Source organism: Cystoisospora suis, assembly GCF_002600585.1.
Source record: "Cystoisospora suis strain Wien I chromosome Unknown contig_2522, whole genome shotgun sequence".
In the NCBI taxonomy this organism is placed as follows: Eukaryota; Apicomplexa; class Conoidasida; order Eucoccidiorida; family Sarcocystidae; genus Cystoisospora; species Cystoisospora suis.
This window is the reverse complement of record NW_027155321.1, coordinates 13,345-39,246: the sequence shown is the minus strand read 5'-3', so window position 1 is coordinate 39,246 and position 25,902 is coordinate 13,345. Positions and strand designations below refer to the sequence as shown.

Genomic DNA, 25,902 nt, shown 5'->3' with positions numbered 1-25,902 from the left:
CCGGATCGTGTTGGCTAGGTGAACTAATCACGTTTCATAAATACAATCAGTGAAAGCTCTTTTGATTTCCATGAAGTGAGTTACGGGTGGTGCAGCGCCTCGAGTTCATTGGTGGTTGGGCCTTCGACGGGCGAGTTGTCGATATGGATCGTACGCGCCCCTTCCTTCTTCAGCTAGCTCAATCGACTCTTTAGCTCTTGTATCGTGGCAAGTGGGAAGGAGAGGCAGGACCTGGTTCAGACTGGAATACGGGGTTGCTGTGTCGCTTCCTCGAACGCGTGTACACGCGGCCAGCCAAAAAGGACAGTTTTTGCCGTAACGGCTTCGTGAACAAGAAGGGGTAGCCAGTCTCCGCAGTTATATTCCCGCAACAACAAAGAAGTGCTTTCGATCGTAAGTTGTTCTCAAGTCGTATGAGACCTCAATACTGCAAAAGAAGGAGCACAAAATTCTCCGCTTGCAAGGCCAAGATCCCAGCCCACCCGAGCACGCGAGCAGTGACTGTGTGCAGGGGAAAAAGCAATGTGTTGTGTAACGACAGCGCAGGTACTCTGGTGCGTTATATGTGCAGCGTGGCAGTCTTTCAAGGCCATTGAAAGCCCTTCGAGAAACGATGATAAACTTTGGCTGACGTACTGGGTTGTATACGCCGCCTTCTCGCTTCTGGAGTATTTCGTCGATATCATCCTTTTCTGGGTGCCCTTCTACTATCTCTTGAAGTCTGCGTTCCTGCTGTACTTGTATCTCCCTTGGACGAAGGTACTCGCGGCAAGACTTCGATAGCCGGGCTACACAACGTTGCTGCACAGGCTCTTAACTGTTCTGCTCAGCCGCATCGTGCTTGGGAAGCATGTCGACATGTTCAGTGTTTCAGCAGGCCCGCAGTATTTGCTCGGGGGTGTTGCATACACAGTCAAGGACACGTGTTTACAAGGAAGTACACCGCAATGTCGTCGCGCGGGAACAGAGAAACGTTGAGGGTATGGATTGTTACCAGTCTGCCATGTGATTGCACGAAGGTCAGACGCGCACCGTAACGTACTGCGGCCTTTAGTCCTGCATCGGTCACAGTTGTCCGTGCCTTCACCTGTCTCTCCCTAGAGGGAGCATGCGCAGTAGTGTTAGCTCCATACTATTGTCTGCACTAAGTGTCGTATACTAACTTCATCAGGAGAAGCTTTTGAGAGTGCGTCATGCGCTTGAGAGACGGGCGTAGTTTGTGTGGATCCCCTCGCCCCGTGGGCTCCACGAACAAGGTCACAAGGTAACTGAGGATATTTCTGCTGAGTTGGTTTTTGAATGGACCTGCTCGTGCCGCGGGGGGAGAGGATGGATGCTTCCCGTTTGTTCGCGACGCCGCAGTCCTTGCGGGCCCTTGCAGGAAGGCAGTGTGAAATGTGTGGGTGTTCATGACCTGTTCAGGGTGCGGAGACAGTATATAACCAGCTGATTCGGCCGCATCTTCTGCAGCATCAACGTTCGATAGATGGCGCTGTCGAACATATTACGCAGGTTGGTGCGACGGCTGCAGAGGGACTTCAACAAGCGCTGAATGACGGGGCAACGCTGGTCAATCAAGCAGCTGGAATTGTTCGGCAGAGGAAGGCTACTTAAGCTGTTGTGTACTAACTGACGGGCGTGTCGCTAGCCGTTCTTGCGGCGGGCGTCCTTCCTTGAAGAGACACTGAATTCAAGGGAATGCCAATCCGCTTTTGCTTCGTCCGGAGCGCTGTTCATTGACAGTTGCCGGGTTTCACCGGCGAGGGAGACAGACGTGTGTATTTCTGTTACTTGTCCCGAAGTGTAGGGACGGAGAGCAAACTGAGTACTGTCAAGACTTCTGACCCACCGACGGCGAGGATGTGTGCTGACTCGCTGGTGAAGCAAGCGAGATATTTTTTACGAAAACCAGCACATGATGCATGAGCAGCGCCCCTCGGCGGCCGTCAGACACCTAATCACAGGGGTCTCGGACATCCATGGAGCTGTCTTGGCAACGTAAGGTTGCACGTGCACTAGCAACTCGGGCGTGCATTTATACTCAGCTTCAATTGGCGTGTACTAGCGACCCCGGCGTGGCTGTCGGATACGCACATGCTTTTTCTCGAGCCAACAGATGTCGACGGGGTGCGGGCGCGGGGAGTGGCTGCAGGACGGACTCGAGGTCGGAGAGAGAGCTTGGGCACGTCTACTCACGAAGGCACCAAACACCGATACTACCCACTGTTTCAGGTCTCCGTGCGTGACCGTTCAGCTTCAGGCGACGCTGCCCTCGTCCCGCTGACATCGCCGGGGGAGGTGCTTGACCTCGTGGACGTGTTGTTGACCTCACGTAGGTGCAGGTTCAACACACTCCAGAGCTCTGGTCAACTTCTTTCTGATGCCGTCTGGTGGCGACTGATGAAGCTCCGCTTGTTACCGCAGCGACACGGTACGGCGTACCAGATACAGCGGGCCAGTGTCCCCTAACTTACGTTGGCTTTGCTCAAGGCCTGGAGAGCTAAAAACCCTCGTGGCTGTGTACTCCTTGAACTCCGTGGCCGTGGAACATCAGACTGGATTGAGATCGGAGTGCGAATGGACACTGGACCGGTTCGAGGCAGCAGCCGTCTTGTTTCGGCGCTGCCAACCGCGGCCCGCTTGATGCACGAGCAGGGCCTATGACACGAGAACAATTGCTTTACTGAACGTAACCAGGGCGGCAGATTGGCAAGAGGGCAGCCCAGCCTTGGTTCGCACAGAGTTTTGGTGAATTTGCTCGTGATCAAAACGCCCCTCGGGCCGTCCGCTTGAGTCTGAATCGGGCCAGCGTTTGCTTGTCTATAATACTCGACAAGTACCGGACCATGTACTCCGTCCCGAGGAAACCAGGCAAGAGGAAAGGGATGCAACAAGAGCGAGCCCACTCGAAGCCACGTCCCCTTGTCGCCATTCGGCGCGTAGCATACCGCGCCATACATCACAGGTGATCGGAGGAGGCACGAACAAAATCATCAAGCAATTGCTCGAGGCGTGTGGGCATGTATCTGCGCTGCTGTCCGTAGCTTTGGAGCTAGACAGAACGATGCAAGCAATGGTACCCTTCGAGACCAGCAAATGCAATCGAGACAGTTAGTCCCCAGCGCGACAGAAGCGGAACAAGCCAAGAAGGCTGAGCAGGCCAACTCATCGTTGAGGGCAAGAGGAAGGGGCCGAAGAACTACGCCGCGTCCATCTTAATCAGCCAGGAAGGATCCCTCGAATGCCTCACGGACTGACTAAAACACGCCACAATTTACTACAGTTAACCCATCTCGATGGCGTTTGTTGGCGAGCCGGCCGAGCTTGCAGTTCAAGCACGGGGGAAAGGCTTGAATGCGGCGATTGTTAGAGTCTGAAGCACACCCTCAGTTGTCACTGGTTCTCGTGCTTGTCTTTGGATGTTGCCGACGTATCTGATCTCCCAGAATCTTTATCACCCGACTTCGGGAGCCTTTTCGTGCCCGCCTCTCATCTTCACCTAGGGCGCAGCCTGGACTCTGCGCACAGCCACCATCGCGTCAACGACTGCGGCGAAGTGAGGCTGCTCCAGCAAACCATAGGCACTCTGCAACAGCAACTGAGATTTCGCGAACAAAAGCAGAGCAGGCGGGCTTGTACAGAAGACAGAGAAAAAGCTGCCCACACGGAACTAATGGCAGGCAAAGCCAATGAGCAAAGTGTGACCAATTGGTGGGCCACCCAAAGGGCTCTCCATCCCAGACGGCTGGCGCCTGTGTCCCCAGACACTGAGTGATTCCCCAGTCGGCTAGGGAGGTACTTGCTTTTTGTAGTGGCACTCGGTAGAGAGCATAACACTGCAGGCGCAATCATGAAGAGACTTCGTCGCAGGGCTACACTGAAACTGGTGAAGAGGTTCGAACACACCCCGCGGGTCACTCGGCCCCACGTATCAACGGCAGGTTCAGCTGAACGACAGTGTCCATACACAGACGCAGACTCGCTTCGTGCTCCCTCTACCCTGTCCTCACGTAACGGAGCCTTACACGATTTGCTTCTTTGCTACAAAGCTTGTGACAATTGGTCCTGCGCCACATTCATTCCCTCAGAGTTTGAAATCACCTGTGCAGGTTTGATCATTCGGCACCCTCGTTCATTAGGCGAGTCTGCAAGAAAAAGATTGCGCCCCAGTTCTAGCGCAGCGCCCACATCACCCTCATCCATAGCAATTCCCGCCTGCACGCAGAACAGAGACACGCAGGGGTTCACGGGAAAAAGTGACCGTCACTGTTTACGAGGCGAATCTCTAACTCGGCAACAACTCCTCTGAGTCCGCGCATTCTCAAAATATACAGTGCACCCGTACACGACCCAAAATATAGAATCCAGTGGCTCTCTAACTGACGGAGGAGCTAAGCGGTTACATACATGTGTCATGCTTTCTCCTGTGTATACCGGCGTGACGCACAGCCAATTTTGCTCATTGGGCGTTCGTCAACATCTCGAGTCTGCAACACAGTCACTCAAGGGAGGCGTGCATGTCATGGTGGCCTCCCTCGGGGGAGTCTACGAACTCCTTCTATCAAGCAGGTTTGGCCGCTGAGCTCTTTTCTGATGGACTTGCCCCTACCAGGTTGAAAAGCTCGTCCAAGGGTTGCATGTTGCGCTCCTCCTTAGGCGCTGACTTGATTTTCCGTATCACGGCTCTCAAGCTGGTTTCCGAGTATCCCAGACTTCGGTAGCCCGTGTCTGTTTCCGGATCGTACGGAACCATCACTCCCAGACCTGGAAGTGGCAAAAGGACAGACGTCAATGCTCCGAGCAAGATCCCATGATCATCCACGCACCTGCTTCCGATGGCCTGTATGAACATATCTGTTTACTGCTGTGGATCGATGAAGGGTCACGTGTCCCCCACGCGTAGACACGCTACGACTGAACACCGACAACGTATCTGCATCAAAAAATCACGTCTTGACAATTAGCGTTATGTTGCAGCTGAGTCACCAGTGATCACTCGCGAGGCTTGTCGCGCGGGCAGTCTGCGCCATACGCGGATCAGAACGCTGCGTGGCAGTGAACCGGAATGAACCCCTGCGGGTAGCATCCCAACTGCGTTGCGATCCTTTTGACACGAAGACAGTTTCAGCGATACACATAGCACGCGCAAGCGTGCAGCGGCAGGACCGAATCCGACCCAACTCACGTAACCCTGGGTACTCACAAGGGCACGTCCCGTTCAGATGTTCAAGGAAACACGCACAGCTTGTCGATATCTAGAGGAACAGCTGCTTAACAGACTCTTACCGGAAAAGTCGGAACACACAATACTTTTCTTTCTGTGGCGCATCCACTCGCGAGTCCTTTCTTCAATCTGAGGGACAGACACTTCGGTCACTCTTAGGCAGCTTCTCAACCAGGAAAGTAAGACATCGCGCAAGACCCTACAGGTAAGTTAGCGAACCAAAGGAAGGACGAGCACCAGATTCTTGTAGCCAACAACGCTTTCACACATGAAGGGGAGCGACGCTGCCAGTTTGATACAATCGACAGACTGTGGCCCCCACCTGCCCTATGTAGTCGCGAAAATCGGCGCGCCTGACTGTGTGCGGGTTACTCGCTTTCTGCAGCCAACGATTACGAACGGCAACCGGGAGGGCACGCAAATCGTACGGCTTCTCCCTCGACACAGTTGTTCCATGATCCCTTTGCAACAGTAGATCCCCCCGTGTCTTCATCTCCCTCGTGCACTTCGTACCCTGTCTCGTCAAACTGGGTTGTAATAGATCGGTATCTACATCGGCAGCTGTTCAGGCGGGACGTGTATCTGCATCAAGCAACGGAACGACGGGCCAGCTGGGTTTGCCCCAGCACTGAGGAGCTATAGCACCGGTTCTTGTGCATGAGGCTTTACCCTTCATTCCAGTGCCGCGTCATCCCTTATTGGGTACACACCTTGCTGCTTCACCCATGTGTGACTTCTCTTTCTTCGCAGACGTCCCATCTTCTTGAGGCGACTTCGTCGCCGATGCCGCGCCTTGGTTCGTTCTCGTTGCATTTCTCGGCAGACGCGCCTTGGAAACTGAGGCAGGCTCCTCTTTACAGGACTTCATAACCTGTTCGCAGTGCAGCAGGACGGCCGCTACCAGGAGAGGAATCCGGGGAGTCGCTTCATCGTCTAGAGCGTGGATTGCGTCACTTTTGGTTTCTTCATCCTTCAAACCTTTCCGGGAAATCTTTGTTCTGGGCTCTTCCTGCTTCGTGGTGCCTACTCCTTCGACAGATAAACCAGCACTGGAAGTGCCAGGTAAACGCCCACTAGACACCGAGGTACGTACGGAAGACAAAGATACATCCGCGCAGACCACTTTGAATTCTGGTCCTACGGATGGATTGTTAGAAACTACAGCGTGTGGGACTTGCTCTTCCCTATCACGGAAAAGACACATGTGGTATCCTTCTTCTAGCCAGGCAAATGACGGGAACCTCGACCCGGAAGAGCAAACCCCAGACGACTGTAGGACCGGAAGGCACTCGGGGATGTCGTAGAAGTGCCGGCCCCGGCCCGCGAGAGACTGTTCTGCGCCGCAGTCTTCGGCAAGAAGATCAAAGGGTCCTTAGCGCACAACACGGACACTGCGACAGCATGAAAATGAAAGCCAGCAGGACGCCATTTACAGCAGTCCTGACCATTAAAGGATCTACGTCGGCAAACGAGCGTTCTCGTCTCGTCCGCATGTGTCCTCTCAAATAGGTTCAGCTCAGGAGTACCGCTCTTTTGCAGAAGTGCTTGGGCGACCGCACAGGCAGACGCGGGTTTCCATCCGCGAAGATGCTGAGTGGTTGAGTAATCATGGGCGTTTTGTACAGAGAAGTTCCGCGCACAGGACCACACCAGGGAGAAGCTATGCAGAATTTGACAGAACCTCTGCGGACGCCTACGCTTGGGGCACGCCTCTTCACCCCGAGAGCTCTCACGAGCAGAGGCTCATACGCATCACCCCGAAGAACCGCTCTTAAAAAACAGGATACCCTCCCCTGAGGACGAACCTGAACCCTGAGTTCCATAGAGTGCCTCCATCGGCTCACCTATCAACTTCAAACCGACAGGCTGAAGCGCATCCCGGGGATCCTGGCCTTTGTTTGCAACATGGACACAGAATGCCCAAAGCTCCAACAGGCCACAGCTAGCAAGGTGACTTCTGTCACTCAGCTTAGAGCCAGTGTCTCGTGTCCTGTTTCCCTTGAAGGCTGGAGAAGACCCCTGCGCCTCCTGTTGGCCTGTATTCCCTTCTCCCACTGTCAAGCCGGCCTGCTGTCGTAGAGGGACACACCACGTATTCGCAAGCGCATCCAGCGTCACAGAGAGGTTGTGTGGATCTATTTCTCGCTCTCCTGCGTTGCCTGAAGCATGTGTGCACGGGCCTCCAGGGAACTCGTCCTCTACAGAGGTCGAGTTTCTAAGGTCCTCGAAATCCCGCTGTGTCAGTTCGCCTGCAAAGACAGCGCTGACGGGCAGCCTTCTTCGTTTCCTCTGGTTGGTCGCCTCCTGCTGGACTAGGTCAACACTTACAGCGCATAACCCGTGCTTGCCCTTCTGGGCGTTCACTGGCATCTTGGAAGAACGGAGCCCAGTGTTTTTCGCATACTCAACATTGTAAGAGAGGACAACAGAGGCACCAACGAGTGAGCACTTCTGCATGCGTCCGCGGCGAAGCACCATCAAGACAAGGAGAAGATGATCCGGGCTTCCTTGGCGATGTACACTGGAAGAGCGTCGCTCAAGCGGACTATCGTAAACAGGAACGGTGAATATATCGGCGTGTGTCATGGCAAGCCTCGAAAGAGGAAGAGGTATCCGTCGAAGCTGAGGCACGTCCAAGTGAGCGCCCTGGAACCTAAATGTGGTTCCCCGAGCATTTCAGCCTCGCATGCAGTTTGCGTGCCTGAAATTTGTCGGAGCTTTCGGAACAGGTCCGGGTGTCAAGAATTTCCGTGCAAGCTACCTGACACTTGTTAGAGGAGTTAGGGTCGGAAGGGCGTGCAGCCCCAGACCGAGTTAGTCATTCGCCCTGGAGATCCGAGCGTTCAACAGTTCCCCCCCGAGAAGCCTACCCGGTGTGCACGCAGTCAAGCCAGTAGCCGCCTGACTGGGAAATCTTCACCACGGAGTCGGGGATGTTTCTCCCCGCCAATGGAATCGCTTCGAAGGAGCAGGGAAGTCTTCTCTTGGCCTGAAGTGTTTACACAGCCCTCAATGCGAAATGCTACGCGGGCCTGTGCCCCTTGGATTCATCGAAGCCAGATCGCCCGCTGAAGGCGGACTCCGCCGAGAACCCTGGCATCTGGCTTTGATTAAGAAAATAAATACGGTGTAGCCGCGTGGCCGCGCGGTCACTGGTAGCGTCGGAGGTGTTGACGCGGTAGATGGTCTGCTAGCTGGAGGTTCACGGAAATTAGCTGAGCAGGGTATGCCAGTCTGCTGGAAAACTGACACTCTGAAAAGCAAGCAGGCTAACCATTGAGACCGCGACAACGTTGACCTCCGGTGCCTCGCGCCCTAGAAGCGGGAAGCAATGAGATTTAGCGGTAGAGTGCCACGCTCCTCGTGACCGTGATTTAGGGACCGGAGGTCATAGAATGCCGCAGCCAGCCCAACCTTCGCACGCTGCACTGAGGCGGAGAAAAGCTCTCAAACCCAATGAAAATTTTCATCTGGTTGTTCGGAGTTCTATCCGTCAAACACGAAGTCACGCTAGACATTCCGCAGACACTGCTCAAGGCAAACGGGGACTCACGGCAGACCTCGCCACGATGCACAGGAAAGAGACTGCGATTATGACAAGATTGAACAATAACCTCTGTTACCTCACTGTGTCAACTCCTGCAAAACAATTGCAAACTCTTTCATTCCTGTATTGATGGAGTTCTCTCTGATGTTTGTTTTTCGAACCCAACCGGGAAGCATTCTCTGACACCAGCCAAACAGCGACTAACAGATCAACCCTGAAAACCCAAGCATGATAACGTTACGAAAGTGCAGAAAACAACACCAGGTACTCCTGAAGCCCCTAGTGAATCAAAAAAATCAGTTCAAAGGACCGAAACGCGCATTGCCCACCCAAAGAAAGAAGTTCAGTGTTTGTGAGCGTGCTGCGTTCCAGTCAGTTTCCGCGATAGAGGACAAGATGATGTCTCGACCTAACGGGTGAAGAAGAAGAAGTCTCTGTATCACCTGAGAAGCGCAGCTCCAGTTGACGCTAAGATGGCAGACCAACGGAGGACAAGTCTTAGTGAAGCGTTAGTGCTGTCGGACTCGGCGGGTCACCATCAGTGGGATTTGGAAGGCCACCTTCGCAAAAGGAATCAATTCGGACGCTGCAGGTTTCTTTAATGCTGCGCGGAGACAGCAGCCGTACGCCCGAAGAGCGCAACTCATGCAAGCAATACCGGAGAGTGGGATCACAATAAGAGAAAAGTTTCAGGGCGTTCACATCAACGGAAGGGCTGAGTGAGCTCTGCCAGGACTTTTGAAACCGCCTGGACAACTTAACAATGATAAGAGACGACATCTCCGAGTTGAAGAAATACAAGAGAACGAGAAGATGAAGCGAGGTGTCAGGACACCAGCAGGTAGCACGGTAACGGCGATTTTTCAGAGATCATAACGACAAACCTTGGACGGTCTTGAAGGCGAATAATTGTCACCTTTGGGTGATTCACGTAGGCATGGAGACAGCAGAACATCCACCTTTTTTACACGACCGGGAGAAGCAGCGGACTAAGAAAAGAATACATCCATAGATCTCTGGACAAGACTCAGAGACTGTTTTTCAAGGGACTCAAAAGAGGTGGTTCACCCCCATCCCCTTTGAGCGGCTCGACGAAAGTCTTGCTACGAAGCACAGCTGATTAATAACAAACAGTAACATTCAATGCTTGCCGTTGATGTGCTTTCATGGCCGGGGGGTGACTAACTACCCAAACTAAGCTGCTAGACCAGCACTCGAACGGAGAGCGCACGTGATAGCAAGTCCGTCAGCTGCACGGAACTTGATGTTCGAAGAAGTCCCGCTTTTCTATTTTGTCTGCGCTTCTAAAAGTCAGGAAAAAGCCTCCCTCGCTCTAAAGACCCGGGAGAGAGTCATGCCTTCGAAAAGTTCCGCAGTTCCATCGTGCGACCACCCTGGTGTCGGGCAAGGAAAGGAGCACTACACCATTTGCAACTCTGCTTGCTGCGCCGTGCAAGATACCTCCCCAACAAATCGAGTTGCTGGGCAGTGATCTAGATGGCCAGGATCTGGCAAAGTGCCTCGGAGGCGTCGGTGGACTGACGACTGCGGGGGTCATACAACGAAACGCCTTTGAGAGAATGGAAGCCTGTGAATACCCCCACACGACACACAATGTATCTTGGCAGTAAAGACAATGCCGTATCCAGCGTCCGTAGTAGTACAGTCACGTGCTTTCTGTTCCCTCGCAGTGCCCGCTATCCTCTCTCTGCGAAGCTGCCTGGCAACTCCTTGTGGGCTTGCATTTGGCCGGCGCAGCGAGACCAGACAGCGTATGTCGAGGAGAACTGTCTACCATAACGGGGACACCATTCACTGGATGAGCCAACAGAACCAGCCTCTGCGTTCAGACAGGTCTCCCCTGGAGGTTCTGTTTGCCAACAGACTCAATTTCTGTGGGAGTGAGTCATCGGGCAAACAGCATGACCTAGGCTTGCGCTAGCCCTAACTCCGCATCCGAGCACCGGCTTTTGTGGCTGCGGGCGCGACGGATCTCTGCAACGAAAAAAAAGACCTTCACGCGATCAAGCGACCACAGTGTGTTTACCAGGGCTTAGGCACACCACTTCCAAGGTGTAGCGGGATGGAGTAACCATGTCCAGTGACTCCAGAGCCTGCAGACGGGACAGCGCATACACACGTTCGGCCTGTAGGGTGTGCGGGCTCGAAAAAAAACAACCATAATGATAAACTGCTTCCGCGCCTTAACCAAAGAAAAGCCCTTAACGTTGTCCCTTACCCCCCCTTCCCCTCCGCAAGGCCATGTCCTTCTAGCATCCGGCGGAACCCCTGTCGAAGCAGAGAACTCCCCAGCAATGGGGCGCGCACAGACAGTGCTAACCTCCGTGGGCCGGCACTCGTCAGGAAAACACGAGAAGCTCGAAAAAGCAAGAGATGAACACAATAGTGTTCTTGGCACAGCGGGCGGCGACGGTCACTTCGAATCCGAGCACGATGTTGGTCAAGCAACTCTACAAATTATGGACCAAGCGGCTGAGGAGTCAGCAGCTGCGAGTAATTTCTGTGAGCTCTGTCCCTCAGGGTTCGTACTACAACGAATTGCATGACGCCGCTGAGCTGCAACAAGGCTACCCTAAAACAACATGAAGCCAGCCTTTCAGCAACACGTACGCACCCGAGTGGTTGGGCCTTGAACCACAAATGGCTCCAGCAGTGGCGGATGTAGAGAGAGAACCAGCGCGCCCTGTTGGTCTGTGTGCACCGCCGCTTCGACCTCGACGTTGAACGGCGTCTCCACCTGCGGATACCACGAAGTGACCCGCAAGTACTGACTCCTCTCTCTACGATACCTGTGAAGGTTTCCGCTGTGACGACAAGTCAAAAAAAAAAGCTAAGTGGAGTCGGGCTGTGGATCGAGGTCAATGCAGCGGCGCAATGACAGAACTCGGAGTGAGGCGCCAACAGGAATCAAAAGCAGCGAGCCTCTCCTGCTGGAGCAACTAACACCGCTGCATCGAAGTCCGTTACCAAGGTAAAAATACCTTTCGGTGAAGACAGTCTCCTCGCTTACTGATACTGTTGGCGGGGTGAACAGGCCGGACCATGAGCGATGTAAACACACGAAGGCGTGCGGTACTAAGAGGCAAGCAAAATGTAGTGCGTTCAGATACAGAGCCCCGTTGCTGCAATGAAATTGAGAGCGACCGCCCGCACCTTTGCGACGCGAATGCACACAGCGTCGGTGACACCTAACTGTACAAGCAGACTTCAGTCAGGGCGGAGCTCGAACGGAAGTACAAATTCGGAGGAAGAGAGACACACATTGTAGCGTCACATACCTGTACTGAAGCAGGGCAGGAGACAACTTTCAAACTCATGGGCTTGGTATTCTGCGCCGCAGAACTGAGCAGGTAGTCACTGAGGCATCCTCCACCGCCTGAGGACGTGCGCCACTCCAGACTCAGATGTCCAAACGATGGCAGGCCCTAAGAAAAACACAGTCCACATGGGGCCCTAATGAACTATTAGGAATGATCTGAAGGTGTTCAAAAATGAATTCCAGCTCCTTCAATAAGAGATGTCTGCTCGGGAAACCCAGTGGGCTGAAACGCCATCTAGCTTGGCGTGTTAATCCGTCTTCGTCGGACCTTCCGACCAGATTGTGACCGTCGAAATAAACACAGTCGTTGTGTCCTGCCTTCTGTCCTATAGGAGTTCCGTGCCATCCGTTACGGCCGTGACGGGTACGCAACCCTCGCAAGGCAATGACTAGCGTCACTATCCTGCAGGAGGGAGACGTGCGCCGGCCAACACTCTACTAAGACGAGATCCGACATGTGCTCTCAATCATAAGCATGTCGCTCGACCGGAAAAGCGGTACACTGCCCTTTCGGGAGTACCCCATGAACCACAATGCACACTGAAGTAACTTAGTACAGAGTCCTCACCTGAAGGTATCCCGTCTGGGATCCTGAGACAGTAGCAAAGACGCATGCCCGCAGACCGAGACGTTGACGAACACAATGCAATACAACTAAGCAACCTTGCCATGTCACACCATTTACTTTCTCTGCGATTCAGCCCTCTAGCAGATCTGTGCCATGTACCAGATGAAGAAAAAGAGCTCTGTATGGTTTGAGGAATATCGAGAAAGGCTAAGCTCAACAGCTTCTCTTGTGCGTGACGGCTCACCCGCAAATAGGCTTCCCCCCCTACCGCCATCCTTGTGGAGTCAGGTGTGAAGGAGAAAATCAGATTATACCGGTCCTGGGGCTTAAAGTAGTGCAGGCCCTTCATATGTCTGCGCAAGAGAAAGAGCTTACACGAGCGTCAACGTGTGTACCATTCTTTCCACAGAAAGACGGACACTCTTTCAAGGGCACATGCCAGTGCACACGGGGATTTGAGGAGCACGCAGAAACAAACGCATACAGAATACGTACGCACGCCGTAGAGGCGAGTGTACTCGCCACATCGTGGCTTTCTTCATCACGCCACTCAAGACATATCGACACGTGTCGCTACGGCGTCTGACACCGCATGCCGCTGACGAGGCGCAGTCAACGCGCACACTCGGCAACAAGCTACACATCAGTATCTGACCTAAGAAAAAAACAGAAAGGAGTAAACAAGCCCACTGGAGTTTGTCGTGTTGTGCAAAATAGAACGAGAGACCCCAACGGCGTCTTAACCTTTACAAGGGCAGAAGTGATGCCGTTTCTTGCAACGACTGCACACCCCACAGTTGTAATCACTCGTAAATTGCAACTCCGCGCCCGGGCCAACCATGGTTTGAAAAGCTGTCCTGTCGGCCACCAACTAAGTGCCGAACTGTCTGTCAGTACAGCGCCCTCCGCGCGGTATCGTCCAATAGACAAGGAGCTCAGCTAGCGCTGTACAAGGATCAACCTCGTCCCTTCACCGCAGCATGGTTGTTATGTGGTTTATCGCTTCAAAGCAGTACTGCGTTCAGCAGCGGTCACCGGGGCAACGAACTGATAGCACAGTACCTTCAATTCTCTTGGTTCGTACCGTGTAAGGGACAAAGCTTCACAAGATCCCGGGATGTGGGGCAACACACGCGCAGTAGCCAGTCGCAACTGCGCACGGGTAGGCGGCAGCCTCTTCGGCATGGAAACTGGAAGTTTGGATTTTCTGTCTGAAGTCACCTACTCCACTATAACCGGATAACACCAGCTGGGATTCCAAGAAACTCTGAGGTGTCCCTACCTGTTCTTCGCCAGTTGCCCTGCACTGTCGAGTCTGACACTGTTGACACCCTCAACACAAAAAACCGAAGCGTCGCTCAAATAGACGGCCTGTTGCGACACGTTCTCCAGCTGGCACTCAGCAAAGGCAGCGTCCTATTGGAGAGAGACAGGAACAGGACGGGGACAGCATCCCGGTAGGCAGCAGAAGAACCTGACAGTGAAGTACTTCCCTTGCTCTCAATAGCGGGCCTACTCTAACACGATACGACAAAAACGGCGGCGACCGCAACTACCAGTTCAATAGTTCTTCGAAGTCACTCTCCGCGCCCAGCCGGAGAGAATTTGGAGTAATACAGTGCATACTGAACTACTGTCAAAGTTAGCGACCTGATCTTTGTAGTTCCGTCCCTGTGAAGACGGCCTGGCCTCCCCCTGACAAGCAACAAACGCTCCGTACTACGCGACTTCAATGACGCAAATAGCAACGCTCTCTTCTGAAAAGATACTGCGTCCGAGTGTGGGGGTCAGACACAGTGTCTCTCCCTTCATAACACTTCGGCGCGACCATGAGGCCTCCGCACTTCGTACTCAGGTGTTCGTGTCCCACCGACGCTGCAAATGAGGCCTCAACATGGCGGCAGCGAGCAAAACAAAGAAAAAGACTCGGGACACACACGACAGTACTGATTCCGGGCATTCACTGAGAAACTAGCTAGAATGGTGAATTTGATTTGCTGACGCCTACGTCCACGACTGCAAACGAATTGCACGAAGCTGGGGACAAGCAGCGGCCAGCAAGAATATCAGTTCAGCCGGGCAAGCACAGTAGCCAGAGCTCGCAGCCACCCGTGGATAGGTGGTCGCCAAATAGGGTGAACAGGTAGGCTTCCGGAGGACATGGGACACGGTACGTATGTTGACGGGGCCTGACTCATTGGTCACCACCAGGAAGCTTCATAGTGAAGCCGTCTAGACTCTCGGAGGCTCGCGCCGGAACTTAGAGCAATTATGAATGAAGAAGGAGACCGCGAAGTCGGCAGGCTTACCGGGAGGTGAACCACCTTGTGATCGATCCTGAAAGGCGGGTGCGCGGCAAACTTGAATGACTTCTTGAATGACTTCTGCTCGCCAAGCGCTGACAGGTAGTGCGAGACTGCACAGACGAGCCTTCGAGCATTGCAAGGACCGCAGAAAGCTCACACAGGCACGAATACAAGTATGGATTCTCCGTCGAAGAAAAAAGCCCTCTGTAACCATAGGCCGGGAATAAACGCGCTTGGCAGAAAATCACTTATATCAGGGGGCGTGGATGCTTCTTCACCCGGCACCAGAGAGAAACATGGACTCCTGAAGCTCGGCGCTGCGGGGCCTTAGTGATCAAGTGAGTTCTCAGAGCCCACAGGAAAGGGGCGGCGCGCTTTCACGTTGCCCGAGAAAACCGAGGCGAGTGAGTCCTGGGCCCCCAAACCCGCCCATTCACAGACGGAAAGGCGGAGCTTCACGGCAGCGATGGCAGCTTCAATGCTGTGGCCTTCTGCGTCTGTTCCCTGCCTTACGTGTAGGTCCCTGTTTCAGTTAACTGGTGCATGATCGTGCAGTCGAAGGAGTCACCAACGTTGAGATATCGGATGGGGTCCTGCGAATTGTCGAAAAGCAAATCCCGCTTCTGACCCATCGACAATTCCACCTGCAAGTGCAGAAACAGCCGCCACAATGAGCCTCGGAAACCCTGCTGACGGCTGTCCCCTGGAAAAACAGAAGTGTTCAGCAGCGGGGCCTTCAATTGCGCCACTAGGCAAGCTGCAGTCTGCTACCGAGATAGGAACTGTCAGACGTAGACAACTGACCGACCTGGACGATGACGTTAACGGCTTGCAAGTTTGATGCATTTGAAATGTTAATATAAGCGCTGAAAGTCTCGCCGCTGAAGATCCGCCTGCAACGATGCCGACAAAAGTAGCGCGCTTCGCATGTGGAAGGACTACGGCGCACCCAGCCAAACCGAAGAGTTTTACTTTTGCCTTCATACCCTTGTGTTGAGGGAAGCAATAGAGTGTGAGTGCCTTCAAGAGCCCGGTCCACCACGGCCGCCTCCTGCCGAATCCGGCCTTCGAGAGATCGGTCATCGGATACCACTTCGTCGATTCTCAGCAGCGGCCAGGGCTGAGCGTCGATGAAGGGCTGTGAAAGCCGCATCACCTTCTGCAGCCAGCGACCACACGCGTCCCAGGGCAAAAGCACAGGACCATGTGGAGGCTGGCTTGCGGCCAAGCGCGATTTGCGAGAACTGTACCCTCGCGAAACCACTGCTGGGCGAAGACAGAACTCAGTAGCAGAAACCTACCAATGTGAGGATTTCCCGATTTTCCGCCGTCATCTCTACTGCTGACTACTCGGAAGAGTACCCTGATTACATTGGGTCATTTGAAGATCTGGGGCACAGCATGAGTTGTCGTTTGCGGCGGGCTCACTACGGTTGTACTCCAAGTCTGTAGACAGCTGCCTTCGCTGGCCCCATTGCATTCACCCACTGTAGCCCATTGGCTTGGCTACCTTGCAAGAAACTCAACTAAAAGGCGCTCATAGTAACAAATCAAGCGTCGGAGCCGACGATGACGTAACAGGTGACACAATGTCAGCCACGGAGACCTGCGAATGGAGGCTCCAGGAACCCTAAAGTGCTGAAGCCGTTGGTAGCTCCGGCGGTTACTGCTACGACCTTGCTTGCAGAAACACGGCAGTCCACGTGCCGTCGTCTAGAGCACAGGCCAGTATGGTTACTGTCAAGAAGCCCTGCTGACTGGTGTTGTCACGTTTGCGGCCAGATGCAGGGCAACGCGGGACGCAGCTCACTCGTCGCTCCCTATGCATGCAGACAACGTGTCGTCTGCTATCAGATGCTAGCGCTACGGCGTTGTGGTCGCTGAGCGCATACAACAGCCGCTCACGAACAGCGTTGGTTGGAGCGAAGCAACAGCTCAAGGAGTAACACATTGGTAACTGTGGCAGAGAATTCTGGGTAACGGAGACATCTGACCATCTTCGAGATTGCTGCTGGCTTTCGTCCACCTCCAGGACCGCACCGCGCCTGTGTCGTCACAGTCCACTATATACCAGCTCGTTTGCTAACGCGGTTGACGCCTACTTTCCTGAGGTCGCGGCCAACCTGAAGCCAGCTCACCTTCGTACCCAGCACTCTCAAGGTTGTCCGCAGTCACCACTACAAGCGACGGGGATAGAGGAGCTCCAGCCTGTTTAGTTGTGGAGTAAGTCCACTGCAGCCACCAAATGGCCTGCTCTATGCCGCTTATCGTGCGCCTGCCCTCGAAAACAAGAGTCACATTGTTGAGTTAGCAGCGCCGGTGTATCGAACAACGAAGGCTCTCGGGCTCCGCTGCAGCAGGGAGTAACGGGGCCAACCAAGCATGTTCCGGAGAACGCCTGAGTCGACAGAATTGGCTGTACCGACACTGCCCCGGGCACAGGGTCGCTCGCGCGCCGCACTCCCGGGTGTACCGATGAATCTATTTGTAACCTGTGGTAACCTCCCTTCTCTGTTGGAAGTTCCGCGGCAACAGGGAAACGGATCTGCAGCAACATGGTCTGGGGGCATTTTTGCACTGCAGGCCTGGGGCTGCTCGCCCTCGGCCTTGTCAATGGAGAAGTTCTCAAACCCGAGGCAGATTACAGAGATTTCTACCATTTCCAGCTTTCCAATGGCCTGCAGTGCCTGGCAATTCACCACCCGCGAGCCACCGAAGCGGCCTTCTCAGTCAGCGTGAAGACAGGCAGTTTGTACGACCCAAAAGAGCTGCCGGGCTTGGCTCACTTTCTCGAACATATGCTGTTCCTTGGGACGAAGAAGCACCCCGAACCCGACAGTTACGACAGTTTCATTACTGAACATGGAGGCCAAAACAACGCCTACACCGATGAGGAAAAAACTGTCTTTTTCAACCAGGTCGCGGACAACTCTCTTGAGGAAGCCCTTGACAGATTTTCGGAGTTCTTCAAAGCGCCACTATTTAATCCCGACTATGAGGAGCGCGAGGCACATGCAGTAAACTCCGAGCACGAGAAAAACATTCCCAACGACGAGGAAAGAACCTGGTTCACAATTCGGTCGCTCGCTAAGGGCCCCCTGTCGTCCTTCGCAACGGGCAACTTGCAAACGCTCAGTGTGCTGCCAAAGCAGCAGGGAATCGACGTTGTAGCGAAGCTGAAGGATTTTCACAAGAAATATTATTGCGCTTCAAATATGGTAGACAAGACACATGACCACAAGAGTTCTTCCTATCATCGCCGACCGACCAGGCAGTTGTCCTTATGTCGCCAAGGCCGATTTCCGAGCAAGAAACTCTTTTACGGTCGAAATTCCAGGGTAAGAAAGACCGGAAAGTCTGCAGGCGACGACTGCACAATTTCTTGCTGTAGACGTGTCGGCTGGTAATGCGAACTTCCTAGGCCTGCAGCAGTGCCCCGGAGAGGACTACGACCGAGCTGAACCGTTCGACGCCACCAACACTGGCAAATTCGTTCATCTGCAGAGTTTTGGGGCAGAACCCTCACTCTGGGTTGCTTTCAGTCTTCCACCGTCAATGACGTCATACGTAAGCTCTGATCCAGAGCAGATTTCGCCTCTGCGACCTGATATGCTATCTGTCTGCAGAAAAAGCAACCAATCAGCATGCTCACGTACTTGTTCGAGTACCCCGGGAACGGCTCGCTAGCGAAGCGCCTCAGACAAATGGGCTCAGGAGATAAAGTGTCTGTAGTGGCAGACAGGACGTCAGTGAATACACTGTTCGCGGTCAAAGGTCAGTCTAGAGAGACGCCTTCTCCCCCCTGACTCTGTCCCACTTTCTTCTTCCATCAGTCGAACTCACGAAGAAGGGAGCAGAACAAAGAGGAGTTGTGCTGCAAGAAGTCTTCAAGTATATAAATCTGCTTAAAAGCCAAGGGGTCAACTCCCGGGTTATCTCCTCGATCGCCGAGCAGTCTCGCGTTGACTTCCACACTTCACAGCCATCAGGATCATTGATGAATGAAGTTGCTCGACTAGCGCACAACCTGCTGACATACGAGCCCTACCACGTTATCGCGGGAGATGCCGTGGTCTTAGATCCAGACTCCCGTTACGTCAATCACTTGTTAACACTTATGACGCCTGAGCGCGCGATTGTCGCATTCTCGGATCCGGACTTCAGACAGACCGCGAAGTCCCCTAAAATCGAGCCGTTCTACGGGGTGGAGCATACAGTCGCCGACCTGCCGGAGCAGCAGATGACTGAGCTGACAAACATCGTGGCTGACAACGGGATTTACCGCGTTCCTCCCGCGTTTTCGCATGTCCCGAAAGCAGACGACCTAAAGCTGAAGCCGGGCATATCCGGCATGTCAGTTCCGGAGCTGCTGGGCGAACAGGATCCAACATTCGGGCACTCCATTTGGTGGCAAGGCCAGGGAACCCTTCCAGTTCCTCGCGTCAACATCAATATGAAAGCCAGGACTCCCTCAAAGCATACCAACATCACGTCGCAGACTACGACAGCGGTGCTCATCGCGGCCATAGCGGAACAGCTGGAGGAGGAAACCGTCGATCTGGAGAACTGTGGAATTTCTCAACGCCTTGGAGTTGCTGGTGATGGACTACACATTGCATTTGCAGCCCATACCCCGCAACAGCTGCAGCACATCATGGAAATTGTTGCGAAGAAATTTCGAGACCCTGTCGTCGAGGAGGAGCGCTTCGAACGGTTAGTAGACTTTCAGCTTTCGTCTGCTGACTGGACTTCCACACATGAGCGCACGCAGGATCAAACAGCGAATTATTGACGAACTCGAAGATCCCGCCTCTATGATGGCATACGAGCATGCCTTGGAAACGGCGGCAGTCCTGCTGAAAAACGACGCACACAGCCGCCAGGATCTCCTTCGCCTCCTGAAGAGTGACAGGACCACTCTGAAGGAAAGCATGAAGACGCTGCAGGAGCTCAAGGCGGTGAGTGGGCAGCACTGTGTGAGAGCCGGCAGTCGCCGTGTTTAGAGGAGAGCATTCATCAGGTTCATGTGGACGCATTTGTTATGGGAAACATCTCAAAACCAGAAGCAAAAACAGCGGTTCAGTCCTTCCTGACGGGTGCCGGTTTCGGCACTCTTCCGATGCGAGACGCTGCTAGATCGCTTGTTGTAGAGCAGAAGACACCCATTGAAGCAGTAGTTCCAAACCCCATACCACACGACGTCAATCATGCGACGGTGGTGCACTACCAGCTGGGGGTCCCGTCCATAGAAGAACGTGTGAACCTCGAGGTGCTTGGGCAGATGCTGAATAGAAGGCTGTTTGACCGCCTTCGAACGGAGGAGCAGCTCGGGTATATCGTGGGAGCGCGGTCGTACATTGACTCTTCGGTGGAGAGCCTTCGATGTGTCCTCGAAGGATCCAAAAAGCACCCCGATGAGGTTGCAGAACTTATCGAGACAGAACTGCGATCCATGGAAGAACACCTCCGCTCAATGCCAGATGAGGAATTCGAACACTATAAAGAGTCTACAAGGGCTGAACTTCAGAAGCCCGTGCAGAACTTCTCGGAGGAGTTTGTGCGGTCCTGGGACCAGATCTCAAACCATGGCCACTGCTTTAACAAACGGGATCTCGAACTAACCTATCTGGGCACGGACTTCACTCGGAAGCAACTCATCAGAACGTACACTAAGCTGTTGGAACCCAGTCGCCGTCTCGTAAGACTTTCAGTCCTTTCCCCCTAAACTCACCTGCAGCACTTGTGTCACAGGTCGTCAAGCTAGTGGCAAACTTACAGCCGTCTAAAGAAATCACGCTCATTGGACATGAGTCGCTGTTGAGCGACGGCAGTGCTCCGCTTGAACAGAAACGCTCCAAAGGTGCGGCTTTTGCAGATTATTCGCCAAAACTTCAGTACGAAACGGACTGCTCGTCAGCTCACAAGAGGCGGACAGGGCTGGCCCTACAAAGCCTCGATGAGGGACCTGTTTCGAAGTACCAAGAGGAGAGTGGGTTCTACCCTGAGGTGACCGTGTGCGAGCTCGCCCCGAGCATGCTCCTCAAGCTGGAAGAGGACCTGTGATAATCGGCATTTGGCTAAAATACGTGGTTACCCGGGGCCCTCACTGTTCAGTCGTGTGACTCGGGTTCGGAAGCTAAACTGAGCCTTGAAAGGTCCTAGAGTTGTGCTCCCAAGTGGGACTGCTCAGCGTCCCTCAACCAATCTGTGCCGCCCAGGAAAAGAAAACTGCGCTGTCAAGCCCGGATACCGTTCTAAGTCTGAGGGCCTGGCTTACGAGCAAGAAACCACAGCAGCTGAGACGTAACCACTACTGAACTCTGAACTCTGGTCCTCCTCGATGTAGCTGGCGACTGTTTAGTTCCGAATGTGTCAAGATTAGGCAGCGTGCTGCCAGAGACTTAGAAAATAGATTGCACAGAATGGTTCGCTAGCTGAAAATGACAAACTAGGCCGGGCTCGCTTCGAGTTGAGACGACACGCAGGCTCACGCTGCCCACTGAGGGCGTCCCAGAACGTCAAAAAGGACGTTACCCCACGAGAACATGGCTAGGAGAGTGATACACAATGTCAAGGCCTTCATGAGAATGCCGCTGATGAAGAGATCGAAAGGACGGAGGCGTCCTCGTTTCAAAACAATAGCATTCGGGGCCGTAGCAATTGGCAGCATAAACGCGAACTGGACGCCGACCTGAATCGCGAAACATCAGGACAGCAGCACGCCGTAGAAGATAGCTGAGCAGGGTATAACACAGAAAACTTGCACCCAACATGCTGGGACAGGGTGTCAGGTTAGTGGGGAAAACTGTCATCGGTAAGGACGGGGCAGGCCTACCGCGGCGGGGAGAAGGAGGAGGAGAGGATTATAAGGGATACTCCCTGCGACTCCTGTCAAGATCGGCAGAATGACGTTCGCCGCTGCCGTGTTACTCATGAGTTCCGTCAATGTTGACGTCATCAGAACGACGCAAGTGACCAGGGCTGGTGCGCTCAAGTGCCCAAGACCCTCCAGGGAGCTTCCCAGCCATTTGTCCAGGCCGGTCTCCTGTATGGCCGTGGCCATAGCGAACCCGCCACCCAGCAAAAGCAGGGCTCCCCATTCTATATGTTTCGAGGCGTATGAGTACACTAAGATGGGCTTGTACGATCTCTTTCTTCCTGCCGGGAGCGGACGTCCCGCTCTTGATGAAAAGGACTGTAAGCGGCCGCGAGCCGCCTCCTGTCCAGAGACGCCCGTGCATCCAGATTGGAGAGCTGGTTCCGCTCTGTTGACAGTGCTGTTCATTGCTGCTGCAGAGCTATCCCTGTGAGAATTTCTCCCTCTCCTCGAGCCGGTTAACTGCGAGTCAGGGGCAAGCAACAGGGTGCACACTACTGGAATACCATCGGACCGGAGGTTATATTGTTTCAGTCATCATCAGCATTGTATTCCTGTTTTCATCTAACACCAAAGACAACAAAAAGCTACCGTATATGACTGCTTCCTCATTTCCCAGGTGCCCACGTGCGGGGCCAACTCCTTCGTCAGTGTGCCGAGGTGGTCACTGGTTGTAGCTTACCTTTCTACCGGTTCTCCAGTTGGGGAAGGAGGGCGCATCCAAAGGTAGGAAGAAAAGAAGGATGCCCACAAGAAGCACAGGTACAGAATCATCAATGTACCCTGGGACAAACCAGCTTCCCCATCCTTCTCCGCCCCCGGGCAAGCGGCCCCGGGTCATCCACACCACAATGAGGAAGAGAAGACAGAAAAGCACCTCGATTTGCGCAAATTTATAAACCTGCTCCTGCGACCCTTCTGGCTCCGGCTTGGGGGCGTCTTCGTCGCCATCTGCGGGCCGCGGCGGACTGACGGTATCTTGTACCTCAGCTGCACCCCAATCTTCCAGATCCACCGAACTATCACGCACTCGTGATGGGGGAAGAACTTCCACAGACGATGTTGGGGCATTCGGAGCCAGCGGTGAACTAGCCGGGGCGCTGATTCTCTTGTGCATTGACGTAACTTTCACTGCGATGCTCCGAGTTAGAGAGACGCAACATCGCACGAGGCTAAGTGGCAGGCGGACTGCAGACTTCGCAGCTGTTCGGGGACCCAGCCACAAGCATCCAAGTAAGAACCAGCAGCACAGAATGCCAAGGAAAGCAAGAGGAAACGCGAATGCTATCCACGAACTGAAAGTGAGTGGGTTAGCTTCTGATCGGCTTTCGAAGTGATAGGTTGTCTCCAAGAGTTGCATTAACACGGGATTGACGAAAGAACCATTCAGTGTCGCCATTCCTCCGAGAGATGCCGCATACGCAAGGCCGATATAGATCATGTTGCGAAGTAGGCGCATCTTATGGTGATACTGCCCTGCCTCCTTTTGGATGTCCTCTGCTGACGTAGTCGCCTCGGCGGGGACCTGCACGGCGATGTTCCTTTCCTCTGAGTAGGGACGGTTGAGACAGCGTCCCGGTACACCGGCTCCTCCATTTGAGGACCGATGCTCCTGTACGGGACTCGTTTGGCAAAAGACGTGGTCACCCACAGCCTGTCCTTCCTGGTGATGTACGTGTTGGACGGATGGCGACTCCGATGAAGAACAGCGACTGACGATCACTGATTCAGGGGACGTCGAGGTGCGAGAGATTGATGCACCCTGACGAGGCAGCTCTGGTGGTGCTAGCGAAGCGCCACCCAGCGAAAGGCTGTCGTCTGAGTGGTACGGATCTTGCACTCCGGCGTGCCCCCCATCTCGTTTATGAAAGTTCCTCCTTCCCCACTCTGACACAACTCTACCGGCGATAGGGCTCAAAATGACAGTTGCACTCGAATTGTTGATCCACATGGACAGAAGACCGGCTGCAACCATCAGGGCAAGGGACACGACGGTTGCGTCCGACCCACACTTGTCCAGAATGAACGAAGAAATGCTTTTGTCTAGCCCTGTCCTCGTAAAAGATGCACCCAGGAGGCACGTCCCGATCATGAGGAATGACACAGAGCGAAAATAAGCCTGGGCAAGAGTCTTGACCGGGGCGACTCCTAGGAGAGGACACAACACCAGTGGATACAGTGCAATAATAACAGCATCATTCGCCGAGCTCAGCCAGCTCAGGACGACAACGGCGACTATATATAGACACCGAAACTTCACATCGTGTGGGTTCAGCCCTACGAACAGAAGCAAGGGGATAACTAAAGTCAAGACCGTCAGCCAGACCCGTCGCATGCTCGCGAAGGCCTCAACAGTCGATCTGAGGCATTGGGGGAGTCGGCGTCCCTTAGCGCGTCTCCTCTTGCCACTGCTGCCCGCGTTCAATGAAATGTCCTCCCCGCCAGCTTCTGCCGCGTCCTTGTGCTGAGCTGGCATCATCAGTGTCATGTTTCTTCCGGGGGGTAAGCCTTACCGCACAGGCACCTCGTTGCCAGTTGTACCGGAAAGAGCGTCTTTCCCAGAGGGCAGTCAACAGTGGGTGCGTCAATCACTTGAGAAAAAGCAGAGGTTTCACCAGCATTCGCAGCGGAATGTGGCACTGACCTACGGGGTTCGTCAATCTGCAGCCGCGCGCCGGGGAAGCTGATCCGATCATGTTGGGGCTAGCAACACCAGAACCTCCTCCTGACCCTCTAGGGCGAAGGATGGAGGTTCGCTTCGTACCCAGTAGAGCGACAGCCGTTGAGATACGAAAGAGAAAAGACTTGCTCGGTTGCCGGCACCAGCGCAACGCGACTGCACGGCTGTTGGGCACCGACTATCCGACGCACGGGCAAGAAGCAAGTGAAATCAAAGACAACTCACTTGTGAAGCCAAGAAGCCTGCCTTTTTAGCAGTAGATAAACAAGGAGAAAAGGGTGCTCAAAAGCGCCAAACATCGCAGGGGACAAGCCATAAGATTCGGCGACAGGTCAAGATCGAAGATGCTCGGTAGTCAACAAGAGTGCATGGCTCCAACATAAGCCAGCCGGAGGCGTTTGACAGTCCACACTAGCAAAAAGGTCTTCCCTTTCATGCGGCTGGCAGCGCTCGTTCGTTATCCATGCGGGTTGTTCGAATCACCTGGCTTCACCGAGCCGAACGCTTAGCTCACTCAGCGGGCGGCTTGTCAGGACGGGGGCGGGAACCGCTTTCCCGGAGTAGTCGCGCATCTGCGTTCCCTAGCATATGGTCGCGGGTAGAGCCGCCGGTAGTTCAAATGAGTGTATGTCGCGGAGCCGTGTAAAGCTTCTACGTCCTCTGATCTTTTCAGCCCTCGTGCTCACGACGTGATACAAGGAGCTGTGAGGAGCAACGCGCTCATGTCGTTAGTGAGACTGAGACGCTCGAAGCCTTTCTGAAGTATACACCCACTCCCAGCAGAGACCTCTCCGGCTCCCCTTAGCCGTTTACGAATTCTCTGCCTTGTTGTTTTAAGTTGGTGTCGTGCTGGCGCGCGCGTACATCACACCGGCGTGCCCGGCGCCGCCCACTTGGCAAGTTCTGTACGAGAGGCCGAGGTCATGCACGCACTTCGCCCATATGAATAGCTCTTTAAAGCTTCTAGGGCACCACGAAGTCTCTTTGCCCAGAGCTTCGTTCAACATTATCCCCACATGAGCCGGTAACACGACACGGATTCGTTGTGACTGGAGGCGAGTAATCTTGCCTCCGACTTCCGCTATTTGTTGAACCGTTTCCACATGCTCCGCTACTCAGTTTTCAACTCTGCACCTCAGGTGGTAGGCGGGAGACTGCTGCGTGATGTGCATCTGTGGCTGTTGTTACGCTTCCGACAGACCCATGTCTCTCACATCGGTGTGAAGTCGTGTCATCTGTGCCCTACTCCGGCAAAAGAACCAGGCCTGATTGTAGTGCCCGCTGCACAGCAACGGGCGCCACTAGATACTAAGGTTAGCCAGCGCCCCGAATTGCAGCAGCGGCACGCCCTCACGCCATC

General features: G+C 54.0%; 5 protein-coding genes across 5 annotated transcripts in view; 2 read left to right on the top strand and 3 right to left on the bottom strand.

The window, feature by feature from the left end:
- The window catches only part of CSUI_005210 (tb2 hva22 family protein), a 4,156-nt gene extending 1,172 nt beyond the window's left edge, over positions 1 to 2,984 (top strand). The window contains exons 3-5 of the mRNA XM_068065388.1: positions 386 to 759; positions 1,423 to 1,998; positions 2,255 to 2,984. Coding sequence (XP_067922643.1) covers positions 523 to 759; positions 1,423 to 1,614 — 429 coding nt within the window. The 5' untranslated portion in view covers positions 386 to 522 and the 3' untranslated portion in view covers positions 1,615 to 1,998; positions 2,255 to 2,984. The remainder of the gene's footprint in view (positions 1 to 385; positions 760 to 1,422; positions 1,999 to 2,254) is intronic.
- A 496-nt stretch (positions 2,985 to 3,480) lies between these two features.
- Positions 3,481 to 7,960, bottom strand: CSUI_005209 (c4orf27-like protein). The gene is made up of 6 exons (XM_068065387.1): positions 7,069 to 7,960; positions 5,935 to 6,595; positions 5,287 to 5,423; positions 4,610 to 4,764; positions 4,102 to 4,215; positions 3,481 to 3,598 (listed from the first exon to the last, which is right to left on the bottom strand). The coding sequence occupies exons 1-6, from the start codon at positions 7,808 to 7,810 to the stop codon at positions 3,500 to 3,502; spliced, it is 1,908 nt and encodes a 635-aa protein (XP_067922642.1). The 5' UTR covers positions 7,811 to 7,960; the 3' UTR covers positions 3,481 to 3,499.
- A 616-nt stretch (positions 7,961 to 8,576) lies between these two features.
- CSUI_005208 (c5orf44-like protein) lies at positions 8,577 to 16,737 on the bottom strand. Its single transcript, XM_068065386.1, has 11 exons — positions 16,287 to 16,737; positions 15,794 to 16,144; positions 15,499 to 15,629; positions 14,989 to 15,109; positions 13,962 to 14,095; positions 12,924 to 13,032; positions 12,071 to 12,217; positions 11,407 to 11,529; positions 10,819 to 10,885; positions 9,215 to 10,359; positions 8,577 to 8,985 (listed from the first exon to the last, which is right to left on the bottom strand). The coding sequence occupies exons 1-10, from the start codon at positions 16,317 to 16,319 to the stop codon at positions 10,265 to 10,267; spliced, it is 1,311 nt and encodes a 436-aa protein (XP_067922641.1). The 5' UTR covers positions 16,320 to 16,737; the 3' UTR covers positions 8,577 to 8,985; positions 9,215 to 10,264.
- Positions 16,738 to 17,570: 833 nt separating this feature from the next.
- Positions 17,571 to 21,048, top strand: CSUI_005207 (sporozoite developmental protein; the record flags this gene model as incomplete). Its single annotated transcript, XM_068065385.1, has 6 exons — positions 17,571 to 18,323; positions 18,612 to 18,759; positions 18,819 to 19,698; positions 19,757 to 19,943; positions 20,006 to 20,683; positions 20,737 to 21,048. Exons 1-6 carry the CDS (start codon positions 17,784 to 17,786, stop codon positions 21,046 to 21,048), a joined length of 2,745 nt encoding a protein of 914 aa, XP_067922640.1. The 5' UTR covers positions 17,571 to 17,783.
- Positions 21,049 to 21,472: 424 nt separating this feature from the next.
- On the bottom strand, positions 21,473 to 24,350 carry CSUI_005206 (solute carrier family 13 protein; the record flags this gene model as incomplete). The annotated part of the gene is made up of 3 exons (XM_068065384.1): positions 21,473 to 21,676; positions 21,821 to 22,324; positions 22,545 to 24,350. The coding sequence occupies 3 exons, from the start codon at positions 24,348 to 24,350 to the stop codon at positions 21,473 to 21,475; spliced, it is 2,514 nt and encodes an 837-aa protein (XP_067922639.1).
- Between the last annotated feature and the right edge of the window lie 1,552 nt (positions 24,351 to 25,902).